The 19099-nt window shown below is 29.3% G+C and overlaps 1 protein-coding gene across 6 annotated transcripts in view; it reads right to left on the bottom strand.

Annotated features, from left to right (window-relative positions):
* Window positions 1–19099, bottom strand: part of LOC148313922 (protein grainyhead-like) — a 416627-nt gene that overhangs the window by 52434 nt on the left and 345094 nt on the right. For all 6 annotated transcript variants that reach the window (XM_088276669.1, XM_088276879.1, XM_088276756.1 and 3 more), the window contains one exon: window positions 1942–2104. In XM_088276669.1, the coding sequence (XP_088132795.1) occupies window positions 1942–2104 (163 nt within the window). The remainder of the gene's footprint in view (window positions 1–1941; window positions 2105–19099) is intronic.

Genomic DNA, 19099 nt, shown 5'->3' with positions numbered 1-19099 from the left:
AATTTAGAAAATTACATCGCGAGCTTTGCAAGATAACCAGTTTTCTAGTAATGCGTCTATAGTTCTTATCATAGAGAAATATGTGGATACTTTAAAATGATTATATGCTAGCATATAATTTGTGTAGTTGTTTATGTATATTGTAGAATATTGAGAATAGCAGGGTGTCTAGATTGGATAAAATCGTATGAAAATAATTTTTTAAATGAATGAAAACTTGTTATAAAAAATGGTAAAAAATGTGCTTACAAAAATTTCAACGTGATTTTAACGAGAGTCTGGTATTTTTATTATATTTAAAAAATACAAAGCTTATTGTCTATGACTACCTGTGAATTAATAAAAATCGAAACAAAAAAACTAAAATATAATATTTTGAATTTATTAAAAAATTATTAAGGAGTTAGAACGGTTGCAAAAACATTTTTGTATACATCTGGTCTTGTTGCCATCATAATATTTCTACGCTCGTTGTACGTCAAATACTTACAAAGTAAAATACATACTTATATGAGTTTAATTCATAAATTATTTTATTGAGTTTTTTTCAACGCTTGAGAAAAATTTCTGCTCGAGTTTCCCTCGTCAGAAATTGACGTATTGATGAGTCATAAAATATATGAGAAACCTGTTACACAACTATTAATAATTGTAAAAAAATGTACTAACAAGCAAGAAAAATATAACTGTAACTACATGATCATAATGATATCGTTTGATGTTTGAGACGCATTTTATTGATCATACAACTTAGAAACGGGAATTTTTTTTAACCGTGACATGGAAGCTAATATAAATGAAGTCTCGTTGTATAAAATGGCGTTAGTATATTTGAAATGCAGTATGAATTTCCAATATATATTTGTCATTTTTACATTGAAGTTACTTAATTGAAATTTTCGATCAAATTTTGACACATTTTAAAAAAGAGGGAAACTAAAAAGAATTCAAAAATGTTTTACTGAAAAACCCAGAGAATACTAATTTTTAAAAACGAAAGATTGGTTTAGGCACAACGGTTTTAAAAGAAATGATTCAAGATTTATTGAAACAATAAATAAAAAAAATATCACTCAATTATAATTAAAAAATAACTAATAATCTAATGTATTGTTGATTGACATATTCCTAAAGCTTGAAAATGTTTACCTACCATATAAAGATATTGCATAATTATTTTATGACATATGCAAATCTTTGGTATTTGAGTAACCTTAATAAACACTTGATATATTTTAATTTTAATAAATCGGATTACGGTATTCGAAAACAATTACGCATTATTCCTTAATGTTAAAAAAAAATCATTAATAAAATCCGACACATTCACAATTTTATACCATTGGACAAAAACAAGCATTACTGAATTAAAACTTGTCAATTAGATTGTAGTTTGGTATGCTTTGAATAAATAATAAAATTTTAATTGATTTACTTGTAATTTTACGTGTACGAATATTTTAAGCGTGTTCATTTTATGAAATCGGCTGTCCAAACTAAGTAGATTCTACTTACTCCAAAAATGCAAGAAAAACGTACCTACTACAAAAAATCTCCCTTACTGTGTTTTAAGTTTGGATAGCCAAAATGTTGATACAACTGTATAAGAAACACATATACATGTTTATATACATACTTCTGACCATTATCTGCATCCCATAATGCATCAAATTGATGTAATTTGATCGTTTATTACATGAAGACAAGGCGAACAGTTCTGCGTTTCAGGTGCTAGTCCAGGGTAGGTAATATTAAGTAAATATTTTAGTAAAAAAACACACATTTAGTATTTTTACTCCCCTGGAAATCGAGCCCAGAAACTTCAGCACGGTAGCTAAATGTGTGTTTCATTAATGAATATGCCCTGGTTTGTTCTATTGGAATCTACTGGAAGTTCTTATGGAGACCTAATGTAAATGGAGGTAAATTGATGATTCCTACCTTGACTGTTTGGTTCTTTATTGGTTTATCTGGATCATGTATGTACTCGAGTGATATGCCGTAGAATTGTCCTTTGTTTATGTATGTTATCCTGTCATCTTCCCGCCGCTGTGAGCTGCTGATAGGGCTTTCCAGGTTGTATTTGAATCCGCAGGGTGAGTATCTGAAAAAAAATATAAGTGTAAATAAAACACGGGAAATTGTTTGAAAAAAAATACCTCCGATATTTCTCACTCTTCAAAGTTATTAAGAGATACGAAAAAACATGATCTTTTAAACTAAACAACGTAATATTTTTTTTTCATATCCATAAAAATTACCATTGTAGAAATATCCTTTATTTATTTGTATTTTGCATATAAATGATATTGGAAAAGTTGTTTTTAAGTGATTTAAAACTAAATAATTTAAATGAGTTGCGTTTAAGTTTTAACTATTAATTGTAATTTCGTAGATTAAGTACTCATAGAACATAATAAAGTCCTGTTTGTATTAAGCAAACTTCTAATTTTTAAAGAAAAAAGTTAAGGTAATTTTAATGTTAAATTTTAATTTTCTTCTTATGACGAATTCAGCCACATATTTTACTATTGAAATTTTTTGTTATTATAATAATTTACGCAGCGGGGAACGTATATTTTTTAATCTGTGATTGGTTAGGAAGCTACTCGAACAAGGATACCAAAATCAATTAGATGATAAATTAAAACATTATAATTTCACAAAAAAATCTTCCATTACGTAAATTTATTTTCATATTGAATTTATTTGTTAAAAAATTAAACAATAAATGTTATTGAATTACTACAATGTATTTCCTAAAACTCAATCATATATTATATAATATGAAAATGAAATACATAAGTATTTAATATGCAAAAGAGGAAATTTGAAACACAATAATAAAAAAATATATTTACATATGGATTGATTAAAAAAAGAAGCAAAGATTGGATTATGAAGTAAACAGATTAAAATGTAATAGAATGCAAATTGATTTTTTATTTTCTTTTGATAAAGTAGCATATAAATTATTATATTGGCTATGTTTTTAATAGCTGCGGTATTTGTAAATTTCCCGATGCTAATGTTTCGTTTTTGCTAAATTTTCAATCTGTCGAATAATATGTTTTGAATCGCGATTGAATTGTAATAATACATATATATGATTAAATATAATTTTTGATGACTAAGTACGCCATTTACACAGCCATTTCTTAGTTTGTGAGCTTGCGTAATGAATTGGTTAGTTTACAATATTTTTTAATGGCATTTGTACTTTTTTCCCCTCGAATTATTTCTCACACTCTTGAGTGCATAAATCATATGAAAACGGAAGAGTATGATTAAGAATTGCATTAATTTTATTGTTATAAATATAATTAAAATACGTGCATTTCTAACAACAGCAGCAAAAATGAGTTTTTTTTTTAATTTTTAGTAACACACATATATACATATATATATACAAACGTAACTAGTTATAATAGTGCAAGATGAATAGCATTATTAAAACAATAATTCGTGTTTTAACGTAATTTTAAGTATATTAATTAATATGAATATTCTTTAAAGCACTCAAAAATATTTAATTTTAAGTAGTTGTACATATATACATACTACGAATGTCTTGAAAATTTAGATGAACGTAATGAATGAGATTACATTTGTTTTGGGTTTAGACATATATTTTTTTGAGTCTTGAGCGTGATTGATTTACAAGAAAATATGAAGATTTTGAATAGGGTAGAGTTAGGGGATGAAATTCCGGTTATTCGTTTTGTAACATACCTACACTTTTTGTTGTAAAGTAAAACATAAAACAAAAGCACTGAATACTGCCTAACTAGATGTAGCAATAATGTACAGTGCATGTCTTAGTTTCACAAAGTGACACTAATTCACATTACAAAAGGTTAAACCGTAATATAATACATGTATATATATAAGTCAGGTACTACGAGGATCCGAGAGAGGCAGAGAGAGTTTAGATAAAATGTTTGACATCAGTCTACGTATTACTTACAGTAACTCAAGACGTCTAAACACATTATCCAAATTGACATCGTTTGTATTTCCCGGTCGCCGTACAGAGTGGCGGCTTGCCCTTTGATTCCGACTTCAATTTAAAGATTCCCACAAATGATACAACTGATTTTATAGACGAAATAAATTTAGTCATAGGAACTTTCGAGCGACTCAGCTCCGACTGTCATCATTGGAAATATTACGAAACAGCTTACAAATCGGCGGATTATGCTAATTGCTATATGGCGTTTTGCACTTCTTTAGTACTATCTTCCTCTCTCGACCATTGCGCTTCTTCTTATCACCTTGAATATTAAAATCAGAATCCCGTGATGTGGAAAACGAACAGCCGAGCATTCAAATCCAGAAGATAAACAATACGTAACAAAACCGAAAAAACCTCGTTTCTCTTGCGTTGTTCACAGGAGCGCAGAGGAGTTATGAGATGTTTTAATCAGAGATCAAGTTGGCGACTCGGGAATCAATCAATGTCCGACAAGTCGAGCAGCGGATAAGAGAAAACTCTCAAGAAGCGATATTCTCCTTTCGGTCTCTGATGCCCGGGTTTAAAATCGATTTATTAACATTATTGATAAACGTTAACAGCCACCGTATTCTATATAATTTGTGGTAATTTATTCCTCTACTGTCAGGTTGAAAAATAATGGCTAAAAAATCTCGCGTGATTAGTTACTTTTCATCATAGAAATATTTAACGCAGTAAAATTAACATAATGTCTTAAAAGCACGGCATGCTTGGATGCCCGTAGAAACCATAATTTATTAGATTAACATTATACGTTACCTTACTTACATAAAACACTTCAACTTATCCGAAGTACGCAGCCAAAAAAATTAAAGATAAATAAAACAAATTGCGCGTATTTTGAGATGAATATTCACATTAATTTAACCATGTTTATTTCTGAATGAAATACTAAATAAATATTTCAGTTGAACATAAACTAGAAGACGCTCGGTATTTTTGTGGCTACTCCAAGGGCCGATTTTAACATGCAGAAATTTCGTCATGTGGCTCGGCAAATACAATACATTCCCGAATTAGTTTGAACTGATGCAGTATTAAAATTTTACTTTAAGATGAGAGACCCTATATTTTTGAGATCTCAGCTTAAAGATATTTACATTAGCTCGACGGACATTGTATAAAAAAACAATCGGGTATATTTGAGTTTAAAAAAATGGAATTGTATTGCAATGCCATTATAAATATTTATGTTGTTCAAGCAGAAAAGTGCTTTGCATTGTTTTACTGGCATGGTAAAATCATTCGAATCTGCTTTTATTTTTAACATTTTTTTTTCCTTTTAAGCTTTTAAAATTGCTACCTACAAAGCCCCTCGTTCCACGTTCATCAAGAATTTATTGGTTTGTTTTAAATAAATTTATAGTTCATTTAACCATTATCAACTTCTTTTGTAATTATTATTTTTTTAATTACTATAATTTTTTTAAATAAATTGTGAAAGGAGAAATAAATCTATATTATTACCATAAATATACATGTAGATCATCACCATTACTGTTAATGATTATTGTTGTGACCCTCATTCGCATACAGTGGTGCACAAGGTACTGAGTCGAGTTGATGAAGTGTTAATTCGATCATTTATATTCTACATGGAAGCAAGGTGATTAGTCCTGCGCTTCAGATACCGATGAAAATAAAAAAAAACTTCATTTTTTTAATGATTGGCCCAGAAATCGACCCGGGAGCTCCAATATGATAAATAAAGAGTTTGGCCACAATACTATGAAAACGGAAGCTGTTGATTATGGAAGATATATTTTTTTCTAGTTTGGTTGATATTTAAAAAAAATTTAATCTAGCAGCATCCAAGAGGCCACCTTCAGGGTAATATATATTTAAAAAAAATTGTGGTAAAAACTAATTAACTAACCAACTAATCATCACGTCGATTCACCGTAGGGGTAGGCAGAGAGAATAGAACGCCGCACCAATCCGTCTTTCCAAAAATATTCGCCTCTTCCACATTCGTCCATCTACGCATAATTTCAGTACACAGTACCTGAGAAGCATGCCTGCTGTAAAACCATATTCCATTTGGAGCTAGATTATAATCGCTTTTGTAGCAAAGTACCCAATCGATTTAATATAAATAATTAATTAAAATTTATAGACGAAAGGCTTGTACAATGGTAATTTTTTATTATTATGTGTAATTTGTATTCCCGAAAGGTTTTTAAGGTCGTATAACAAATTATAATAATAAGGTTGTTTCCACACTCGAGAAAATGCGTCGATACACACATAATATTATACATATATGTAGATATCTACGCATTAGTTTTTATCTTTCCCGGACGTATAAAAATATACGAGATCACTTTACATAAGAGCTACTTGACATATCGAATATCAGATGTACTAATAATTTCAAATAGTCTTTAAATTAGATGGAGGTAAAGTTTTTTTAATGTACGCATGTATGTAAAACATATCAATCATCAATTACGCTAAATAAATTAGACACTTCTACTTGCTGACTACGTTTTCTTAGTACCTTTTTTCCTTCTAAATATAATATTAATAATCCAACATGGATGAAGAAAAATATGGAAGTCTGAGTATTTACCGGGCTTACGATCAATTATATACTGGTTTAAGTGTTCATTTTATACAAGTGTAACATTCACCATTCTAGCCGTAATTGACAACCACACTTCTTAAATTTCGACGGCTGTATTTTAATCTTTCAATGAATTTCTTCATACATAAGTTTTTATTTTGCTGAGACCTTTATGAATAAGATTTTAAATTTTATTAAAAGTTTTGCAAGAATATCATACCAAAACAATATCAATATTTACTGAAATTCCATTTTTAACCAAATATTTATTTTACTGAAAGATCACAATATACAAACAATAATATTTATATATAAAAAAAACAAACAGTGCTTTGTGTACGCCTTACGGGGGAAGTAATTCGTTACTGAAAATGAGAATTCATTTTAAACTAAATACGATGTTGTAATATACATCTATATAAATAAATAATTATATATATTTTACTCTGTAAATACCACAGTTTCTTCTAATTTATTGTGACACGTATTTCGATGCATTCCGCACAATTTTCAAACAATATATTTCAAAAATATAAAAGATTTCATTAATCTTTTCTATATTCTTCGTTACCAAAACCATGGAAATAAGTAGATATCAAGATAAAAGTTTATTATTTGAGTCCTGATTTTCGTTCATATTCGTATTTCTTACAAACTTTCAAGTATATGCATTTTTGGTCGATATGTCTCGGTTTTCGATAAAATCTCGAAGAAAATTTATCAATCCACCATTCTGTCAGTATTGCCTTTCTGTGAAGGGCATTTCGAGCGAATGGGAAAAAATACGATCCGTCCATTGTATGTAATATGTACCTACTTGTGAGCAGGCGCAGCAAGAAAAATGCAACGAATGCAGTACAATTGATAAAATGCAGCGGTTGCGTGCCAGAATATGAGATAAGGGTAGTTCAGAAGCGTCCATCAAAATTATACCATAAACATGAAATAATATTCTCAAATCAGATAAAGGATAATGTATTCGTTTGGTTATGCAAATATTTTTTAAAAAGCTCTTATGAAGTCGTAGTATGTTGATATTATAATGGTGCTCATTATCATTTATTATTATTAAGATTTTGTTCGCGTGGCATAAAAATGGGAGAATAAAGTTATTTATTGGTGTTAAAGATTACCATAAACGACACATTGAATAAAAAGCTTAGATAAACCATGAATGTCTGACATCATTTGATTTTTTAAATGTCGTCTTTCATTCGAAATCAAGAAACGCCTCATTGTATTGAATTTTACAAATGTACTTTTTCTGATAACAAACTTTCAAAAATGTATATCTTTCCATTATCTACTGTCAGGCTGTTGAAATTTATTTAAAAGAAATATTAAAAAAAGACGACTAAAATTTTAATAAATAGAATTTTTATAATATTTATGACGAGGTATGATAAGACTATACGCCTCCATAGTGTAATGGTAACCGTATTTGTCCACCATTCTGGTGGTCCCAGGTTCGATTTCCATTGGATGTGGATAAGGGTCAATACTAGTATGATAAGAATAAATAAAAAATAATCATCAATTAGTAAAAGTTTTGAGTTGTAATTGCTTATATAGTCCCACGTACCATCCTATACAAAGTTTTTTTAATCCAATAACAACACTATTATTTAAATAAATAATTCATCTTTTATAAAAAGTTATTATGAATTTATGTAAGTTCAAATAAATGGTTTTTTTATTGTTGTTCATGATAATTACATGACTTTTGATTGTACTGAATTCAATAATTTTTGTGACATCTGTTTCGCCTTGTATGAGAGCATTATCAAACTGTGTGGAAAATAATATGTTGCTTTTACTTTACAAATTGTGTTTTTAAATATCTGTATTTATCTTTTTCGACAATAAAACAAGGCAAAACAGATGTCATGAAAATCATATAATTCAGTAAAATCATAAATCGAGTTAATATTAATGTTTGTATTAATAACAATAGGCTATGGAGTTCAAAATGCCAACTGTTTATAACAATTTTGATTTAGTTAGTACAAGTTGTCTTTATTTTTTTTCTGTGTATCGAAAAAAGTGAATTATGCAACGAATGAACTTTTGCGTAAAGTAATTATGTATTTTTTTGCATTATAATTATTTTAAATTTTGAAAAAAGCTGAATTTTATGGTTCTATATTGGGAAGTACCTTCACTTGAATCTTTCATGAGCATTGAAAAGTCTCTAAATGTAGAAGTAAAAAAAATCAGACAACATGGAATGGAGTTTTACTAAAAAGGAATGAATGTTCAACATTGCTGAATTGAAACGAGGATCTCATTACCAATTTGAAATAATGTAAGATATCTGAATCCTTTATAAAGATTCCAATAGAAAAATAGTAGACATTGTTTTTGATAAAGGACGTACAAGCTCTTTCAAAATTTCAGCAAGTACAAGGATATTATAAAATCATTTCGAAAAAAAAAGTTTATAAAATGTACATTAAAGAAAATTAAATTCAAATATAATATTATACAAACGATCAGTGTATTAATGAGAGAATGAGAGAATCTTTCTATTTTACCGTGCGTTGATTTTATTACCCTGATTGTACATACATAGCTTTATTCATGTTTCGTTAACGCAACTAGATTTAAACTGTTACCAGTAATATCTTACCGTAACGCGTTTTCTGGAACTATTCTGAGATTAAGTGAGTATCGCAAACTTCTTGTCAAAAAAGTATATAATTTTCTTAATTGCTTTGAATACCGAAATGTAACTGATCGATAACCGAAGTAATTTTTGTGAAACATCAAATTGCCCGTTTAACCAAATATCAGATAAAAATGGCAGCAAGCAAGCAACGGAAGTTTAAAAAAGCTTTTTAAAACCGGTCCTTAGGTACTAGGAGATTCAACGATTTAGAATATTATTAGGTGATGATGAAAGTAATTGAAATATTTATTTTTTTTACTATGATTTAAGACTATTTTTTGACATCTCATCAAAGATGATGAAGAATATGGAAGTCTGGGCATGAATAACATGAAAATAACTCCTATAATTGAAAATAATCCAGATTATGTGAAAAAATATTTCGACACACTCAAAATGTTGTAAATTATTTAACACCACCATTTATTTTGCTTGTTTATATTAAAATATAGCAACATATTGATATGGTAAGATTATTTATTTTCAACAGGAAAAAATCGCGTTTCATTAAAAATATGTGAAGAAAATGATAAATTTATTTTTAAAATCAAAAAATTATAATTGAATATCTGTTGACAATGTATTGTTATTTATTCTATAGAAAGCTATAAATTCTCATCTGATGAAAGCACCGATACTCAAAATTCCACATTTTTCAAAATAACAGCTAACATTCGAAAGAAGTCCCAACAACAGTGCATAAATACATTTTTCAACAATTAATGCAACATGCATGATCAATAATTGGCAGAACGGCGACCCTTACACAAGTGGGTAAAGTGATAATTTAAGCTAGCCAAATGTCAGGTCGTAAGCCCTGGAATCCTCAGACATCCATCATATGAAAATGATATTAGCTTCATATTAAGTTAAGACATCTGTAGTATTTATTAACATTTTATTAATTGATATAATAATAAATAACTAATCGTCAGGTATTCACTCAACATCAATTTCGATAAATTTATGCCTATTCACTGATATATAATAAAAAAAAACGTTGTAAATAACGTTGTTGGAAGTGAAACTTAAAAAACCGTTCACATTATTGATCATATTAAGATAAAATAGCTGTTTAGATAAAATATGTCAACTTTATTCAAATAATCGTTTTAATTGCCTAAGTAATGAGTGAAAACAATTTCTTATGTGCGCATATTCCAAGAACACTACGCACTTTCATCAGAATAAAAAGTAGAGGGAAAAACGGCTCGCAATTCAATATATTTATGTACAATCCTACTAATAAAGGCAATCCTACTAATAAACAACACAGAAACAAGTATATACGTGATACTAGGTAGTAAGTAATACGTGCGTGATGTATTTATTCCGTTTACTCGCTTTACCTAGCCAAAGAGTATGGTAGAGTCACCAATTATTTTGTCCATAGAAGAAGGGTAATTATAAACTGTAATGGTTCCTATTTATAGATGATGTAGAGTACCTACTCGCGGCGGATGTGCAGGTACCTACAGGATAGGCCTTTTACATACATCAGCTGCCGACTTAGGTGAGTATATTATGTGGTATGTGAAACTACTGAAGTAATCGTTTGTAAGTTGGTGACTCGTACTCGCTTGAATGTGAAGTAAAAATACCATTTCAGGGTCGATTCTAACTCGATGAGAGTAAATGTTTAATAGTGGTAGGTGCAATTTTTAAAACATTTCAAATAGCTATCAAACTTAATTGAATATTGAAAAATGCAAAAAAGCTTTTATTACAATCCTTCAATCTTTTAGACCTGTACACTTTGTTATTGACCAATCTGATATCGTAAAATATTCGATTACGAAATTATTATTTTATATGCGATTTCACTAAGAAATGTATGTAGAACCATAATAAGTTTAGAGAAGAAATTTCTATGGTAAAAAATATTTTATTTGTATATTTGTTCTCACATAATAAAAAATAAGTTTTTACTTTAAAAAAATGATCGTTCATTAAGTATAACATTAAAAAAAAAGTTTTATTTTGTAAAATACCAATATGTATTTCTTAAAATCTAACGTGACACGCGTTTCGATGCATTCCGAATCATTTTCCAACAATTAATGAAATAATATTACTTGCCTTAAACAAAATGTTTACTGTTTACATGGGAGATCATCATGGAAAATTTCTTTATCATTTTTTTTTTATATTCATGTAAAACAAATGACTTGTTCGAACATCCTCAGGACTTCTTACGCAAGAAAAGTATATAAAAAATTGTGTTCGTCATAAACGCCTAATAGGTAAATAGTTCCATTTTATCGGGCATATTATTGCTTGTGAGTTCGCCCATATCGTACAGAAGTGCCGGTAAAAAAGCCTTAACGATATTAACGATCGATTTATTGGCTCGCGATGGGTCGGTATGTATCGCTCAGGAATCCGCTCAGATCCAAATACCGGCCGCAACGGCTTTGGCGAATGTCTTCAGCCGCCCGATATGGACCGGACGAATGCACTGTTAATTACGAATGAACCACGCGTATGTAGTAAAAAAAATACACGAGTATGTTTATTATTTATATATGGCGATCAATGCCGAACAATGCCGAAGAATTCCGAGGCAGACACCCCCCGGATTTAAGCAACAGGGAATCAATACGAAAAATGCATTCTTATTGCTGCCATTTACATACAAAATAACGAGTAAATAAGAATGGTAATCACGTGTAACATTGAATTGTACTGAATATAAATTTATCATATATACACATTGCAAAGCTAAGAAAAACTTTAACATTTTCCTTTAATGTATTGTTTACTGATTATACACGGATGTTTTAATGGTGCTACATTTTTTCATCTCAGCATAGATGAAGAGGAATATAGAAGTCTGGGTATTTACAGGGCTTACGACCTCTTATAAGCTGGTTTAAGTAATAACTTTAAATACGTGTAACATTCACCATTCTTTCCATGATCGACAACCACACTACCCAATTTTTTGGAACTTGGGACATATGTATGTATATTCTATTGACACATTCTTTCTTATGTGAGGTCTCGACAGAATCTCCGGTCGAGTTGAGTAAGCTTTTTATTTAGCAGAGACCCTTATGAAACTGTATGTAAGATTCTTCCTGAATTATTTCATAAACTGGGAGACGCCTGGAAACATGATTTACAATTTTTATTTAACTCATTATTTGACCAGTTTTTTTTTATTCTTATGAAACCCAGATTTGTGATCAAAGATTTGGACACACTTAAAATGCTGTAATGTTATATTGGTAATACTATATTGAAACTATGAAAAAATAATGTAAAATAAGTATTTTACCGTATCATAATTGAACAGTAAAATACTTATAATATAAATACTCATACTTACATAAAATACTTAAAAATACACATTATTGAACAGTAAAGTACTTAAAATACTTAACCATAAAAATAGATACATAAAAAATAAATTAAATGGAAACGAATGGAAACAAATCCTAAATGGAAACAAATAAAAAATCTCTTGGCGCCAGGATGCTTATGCCCACATAGGTGATTATTTGCAAATTTTCTCTTTAAAACGAGACAGGGTCCATCAGAGACTTTAGATGGATGGCAGTAATTAGAAAATTCTCGAGAAGCAGAAATGTTATAAGAAACTTAAGTATGTACCTTCATTATTAAATTTATAAATAATAAAACTTAAGTATGACATTCCTACATTTTTGTTTTCGAATCGCTTATTACAAATAAATTACAACAGAATGACAGCAAGATCAATAAGAACGAACTTATTAATTAAAGAATTTATCATTTAAGCTTAATGAATATTGATGGTCACGTGAGAGATAAAACGAGATACGTTTATTAATTCAATGCCATGTGAAAAAATAAGTCATTAATGTGTGTTTGTTTATAAGGAGTTGGGTGGAATAAAATTTGTATTGTTCTGAAAATAATGGAAAAATCACTATTTTTTTGTGCAATAAATATATATTAGTATATCAACACCGATGAAGAATACGGAAGCTTGGGTATTTACAGGATTTTCGACCCATCATAGGTTGGCTTAGCTGATCACTTTATACATATGTAATATTCACTAATCTACCCATGATTGACAACCACAGTACTCAAATTTCGGAAGTTATATTTATGCTTTATTTGAGACCTTCTTTTGCATACTAGTTAGTAGGTACTCGGCACCATTTATGGTTGAGTCGAGTAAGTTTTTAATCTAGCAGACCCCTTCATAAATGCTCTGTAAATACCCAGACTGTATTCTTTTTCGTTTATGTCAAAATATCAATATAAACAACTCCTAAGTGGAAAAACCCTAATTTATGAACTATGTTGTACACACTCAAAATAATGTGAATCCAATAATTTTATTTACGTATTTAAACATTTACATTTTTTTCTCCTTAACAATCCTTGATTTACTTAGACTTTTTTGATTATTAAAAATCAAGATTTATCAAACCTGTCACCATATTCCATCAGTTTTTTTTACTATAACAATTAATAATTATCATTGAAATAAATAACATAATGATTTAATTGTCAAATTTACCTAACGGAATAGATTAATGAGATCATAAAATGTAACTGATTATTATTTTTCAGATTCCATAGGAATTTATGAAGAAGCGACACATGAACTATACAGCTGATAACAATAAAATATACCGGAATAATAATAATGAACCTACACGACAATAAATTAAAATAAATTTTCTATTTAGCAATCAATACGAGGGCATTGGTTTTCCATTAAAAGTGATGTAATATCCGAAACCATTAAATTAACGAACCAATAGATCAGATGATAACAAAACACATTATTTTGATGGGAATAGAACTTCCATTTTTATTTATTAGTGGTACTTTTATAAAATAAATTCTGAGGTCCTGAAATTTAACGAATTTTCATGATAATTTCTCAATTTGGATAAAGTGTTCTGTTTTTAGCCATCTTTTAATTGTATTTTGTAAAATGTTACGAAATCGAAATAGTATGTTTATTAATGATAACCCATGTCTATAGAATAAATTTGACATGAAGATTCGAGAATAAATTAAACAATTTATTGAACAGCCTTAGACAAGGCAAATAACAATTTTGTTAACAGAATATGGGAGGGGTATGAATGTGAACAGATTATAACCGTGCTGTATAATAATCATTGGCGTGGTTATAACGTGAAAAAAGGCCTTAAACCCGATACAGCCTACGCTGATATTACCGATTAATTGATTCTTACATAGATTGAATTTATTGATAAACAATGTATTAACTTATATTCATATGTGGTCTAAAGAAAATTTTACGATACAAAATATAAATTAACATGTTAGGTTTATCAAATTTCACAATTTAACACTCGTGATATGACAAATGAATTTAAAAAATTGGAATTCTATATCACTTTATTTTCTTTTGTTAATTTCTGTCTTATTTTCATAGTATGGGCAGAAATAAGGGGACATCCGTTTGTATTAAAATAGTGTATTTTATTAAAAATGTGTTTAATTTATGAATAAATAATGCCACCACCATCTTCGCAGTTCATTTATTTTAAGAGCTTAATACTCCATACACTTCTACGTTCTTATGTTCCCTTTACAGAATTCATTCGAGTGGAAATATTATCGATTACGTCACGCGGTGTTAATTTATTATCGATCAAAATTCAACCAATTACAATATTCACATGGATTAACACAATTAATAAGAACATTCAAACAGATGACAGTTTCCTGGTTTGGTGAAGGAAAAAGAGTCAAATTAGATCATGGGATTAATGTGATAGGTTCGCCTACGTTCGACGAGATGGTGATATTTTACTACCACATGTGACATTTTATGAATGCAAGTTTGTCATTTAGAGACATCACGCACACGAGCATCAACGCCAATGTGAAATAAATTTTTAATTCAAATTTCATTTGGTAAAAAACTTTCTCTTAGAATCTATCTTTCTGCATCATTCTCAAATACCGATGTTCACTTCTGAATCAATTAATTAAAATAATACATAACTTCCTCTTGCCTTCGTTCTAACTTAATCTGCACCTAATAGTGCATAGGATACTGCATCGCATTGACGCAGTATTATCTTTATCGTTATTTACATGAAGGCAAAGTGATCATTCCTGCGTTTCGTGGACCAGTCCAGGGTAATATTAAATAAATATTAGAGGATAAAATCACTAATATTTATTTTCACCCCCCCCCTAGGAATCGAGCCCGGTACTTCCAGCAGGGTAGCTAAACACGTTAATTATTACACCACGGATGCGGACAAACATAACTACGTATACTAATCGGAATATAATGGGCTTATTACAATCCTTTATGAAAAATGATATACCGTCAAAAAAAAGTTGACATAAAACCAGAAATTCGTATGGTAATAAATAAAATCAAACTTGTGAATTTGATTTTTTTCTTCTATGTAACAAAAGTAGAGAGATACACACATATTGTATAATGTTATGAAAGAAGCTCGTGTAAGGAAGATTTTAATCTTTACATTTTTATCGATATTATAAAATGCTCACAAATCAGAGACTCAGCGCGAAAAGGAACCACTAATTTGAATACAAATGTGTCTATTACCTGAGTGTTTATTATTACTTTATTACTCAGAGCGTTTCCTGAAACAATTTTTACACCCACGACCACTTATTTTTTGCTAATTAAAAATAAATTGCTTCGCGATAAAATGACTATGGCCGCATCTTTGAAGAAACTGTGTTTCATACGTCTTTTTTCGGACAATCTTATAATCGGAATGAGAAAAATGGGCATATAAATAGTTATTAACACCGACGACAATTATTTTTAATTGGTTTAAGAAAATTAGGTCAGATTCGTGCCACTATAATTTATGTCGACCATCGGAATAAAAATAACAGTTCACATTTGCATACGCATAGCTCAAGAGATTTTTTGGAGTGAGAATAAATGTAAAAATAATGCATTTGAAATGAGGTACTAAAAGTTATAAAATAAATGAGCTTTTAATGTTGGTTTACACGTTTTAACATACAAAATTTCTTTCTCTATGGAAAATTATTATTAGAATAAAACCAATATTTTTAGCTTTTCCACTTTTTTATTTGACCAGCGACCGGGTTTCGTCGTTACCGACATCATCAGACTGGACCAGTCTGATGATGTCGGTAACGATTGACCAGTCTGATGATGTCGGTAACTACGAAACCCGGTCGCTGGTCAAATAATAATAATAATAAAATAATAATAATAATAAATAATAATAAAATAAATAATAATAATAAAAATATAATAATAATAATAATAATAAAAATAAAAATAAATAATAATAATAATCAGATTGACCAGTCTGATGATGTCGGTAACGACGAAACCCAGTCGCTGGTCAAATAAAAAAGTGGAAAAGCTAAAAATATTGGTTTTAATCTAATAATAAATTAAAAATGCAATTCCATCACGAAGTGTCAGTGGATAATATAAATCTATGGAAATATTTTGCCAGGGAGAAAATCTAGTAAAACAACCGTCTCCCGACAACAACAAAAAATAAAAACAATATTTAAAGTGTGTCTGAATCTCTAAATTTATTATATATTAAATAAAAGAGTGAAAATTCCCTTTATTTTCGCTCCCCTAGAATCGAGCTCGGCACCTCCATCACGGTAGCCAAACGACCTGACCAATACACTACGGAGGCGGATTACTTATTAAGTTTCTACTTCTAATTCCTTATCCGCACCCAATGGTGCATAGGACACTGCATCGTATTGATGCAGTGTTATCTTGATCGGTACTTACATGAAGGCAAGGTGATCACTCCTGCTCTTCAGGGACCAGTCAAGAGTAATATGAAATAAATATTATAGTGTAAAATAACTAATATTTATTTTCAACCCTCCCTGGGAATCGAACGTGGGACCGCCAGCACGGTAGCTAAACACACTTACCATTACACCAAGGAGGCAGACTTATTAAGCTTATCAAATTTAGTTAAATATTAGTTTGAGTTTAATCTAATTCGGCTTCTCCTGATGTCATGAATAGGGGAATTGTTTTATAAAAATGTGGAATCAATATATGCGGCTACCAGGAAAACATAAAGGAGAGGAGGAGTTTTATATTTATTTAAGTATGCGTTTTCTGCCCCAGCGAGCAGTGAATCATTATCTCAAAGTTGAAACTTTTTTAACCCGCTAGCACCTGCTGATTAACCTGTCGCAAAATAACATGAGTGACAGTAAGACGCGTTGGCTCAGATAAAGGAAATGAGTTATGCTACACATAAATTAAAATCAAGTTACTTATCGAAAAGTGCTACAGAATTGCGGCTCGCACACGCAATCTGAATTCAAACAGGATCGACTGTTCGTATTATTTCGTTATTTTAACTGTCAAAACTCAACATTTACTCGAATAACCATTTAAAGACAGAAAAATCTAAATATTTGTTTTTTGTAACTGCAGATAGTTGTTGGTAGAATTCCATTTTTAATTGTTGGGTGATATGTATATCCAAAATTCAACACGGTTATTGGATTGAATTCTACTTTATTTACATATATATGATAATATGTGACGCGTTTCGTCTTATTAAGACATTATCACACACTGACTCATTTTGTCATTCTGTCAGTGTTTGACAATGTCTTAATAAGACGAAACGTGTTACATATTAGCACATATATGTAAATTAAAGTAGAATTTAATCCAATAACCGTATTTATTTTTGGATATATTACCCAACAATACAAAATATTTGTGTTGAAAAAGTGTGGAGTTATTTTTTATCGCTAAGAAAAGGGACTGTACACTATGCAATCTTGAAGAAAAACTATAACAAAACCATTATTTATTGAAATAATTGTTTTTTAATGATAATGACATTAATGACATTTATTTCTGCTTTGTCTGATTGAATATAATTCAATATGAAAAGATGAAGAAATTTCATCTTTTCATACGAAAAAAACACCAATCTCACAATATATTGAGAGTGGTAAAACTTGTTATCGGTCAGCAAAAAGTAATCGACTAATTAACCAGTTTTTAATATAATAAGCTTTTTGATATCGTACTTTCAATTCAATTCTGGGTATATATGGCGTATTAAATTTTACCGGATGTACGGAAATGGCAGCGTTTAATAATATTGTTTTTGTTTATGACTTATCAAATGCAGTCGGAATACTAAAACGGATATAATTAAAACATAATGTCAGGCACTTTATTATACCCTGCCACTTAGCGAAGAACTGCTTATCATTGGTATTAAAATGTGCAAGTCTATAGCGAGGTACCAATGCTATAAAGTTTCTATCAAATATTGTGAATACTCAATGTTTTTTTTTTAACAAAAAAGCTAACTTAATGTTTGATTTTAAAATTCTAAAGGAACATGTGTGTTCTTCAAATTCACAGGAAATGAGATAAAAGTTAACGGTATGCTGCAATTATTTTTATCAATTAAATCAATAATTATTGGATTCCAAGAAAAAACAAGATAAGAAGTGATGACATGAAAAAAATAATTAATATATAAACCGTATCAAACCGTAACAATTTCATATTATCAATTTATATATTTAAAAAAAAATCAGAAAATATCTATGTTATAATACCATGACCTGTTGTATAAGCTGTCTTATGGTTTAAAAGTATTCATATCTGGGTTAATTAATACTCTGTTTGGGTAATCCAAATCTCATGTATTTTTATAGCGATTTATTAATATATAAACAAAAATGTTTAAAAAAATAATTAATTTAATTATTGAAAATAAACAAATTAAAATTCAATTATGTCTTTAAAGTCAATTTATTACAGGGAGTATAATCAACAAAATATATAAATAAGTCTTTGAAAATGAACCTCTCTTTTATTAATAAT

The sequence above is a fragment of the Brachycentrus maculatus genome, unplaced genomic scaffold (genome assembly GCF_059751285.1).
Source record: "Brachycentrus maculatus isolate JH-2025_06_01 unplaced genomic scaffold, ASM5975128v1 h1tg000004l, whole genome shotgun sequence".
NCBI classification, from domain to species: Eukaryota; Metazoa; Arthropoda; class Insecta; order Trichoptera; family Brachycentridae; genus Brachycentrus; species Brachycentrus maculatus.
The sequence above is the reverse complement of the archived record's forward strand: the minus strand, read 5'-3'. Positions and strand labels throughout refer to the sequence as shown.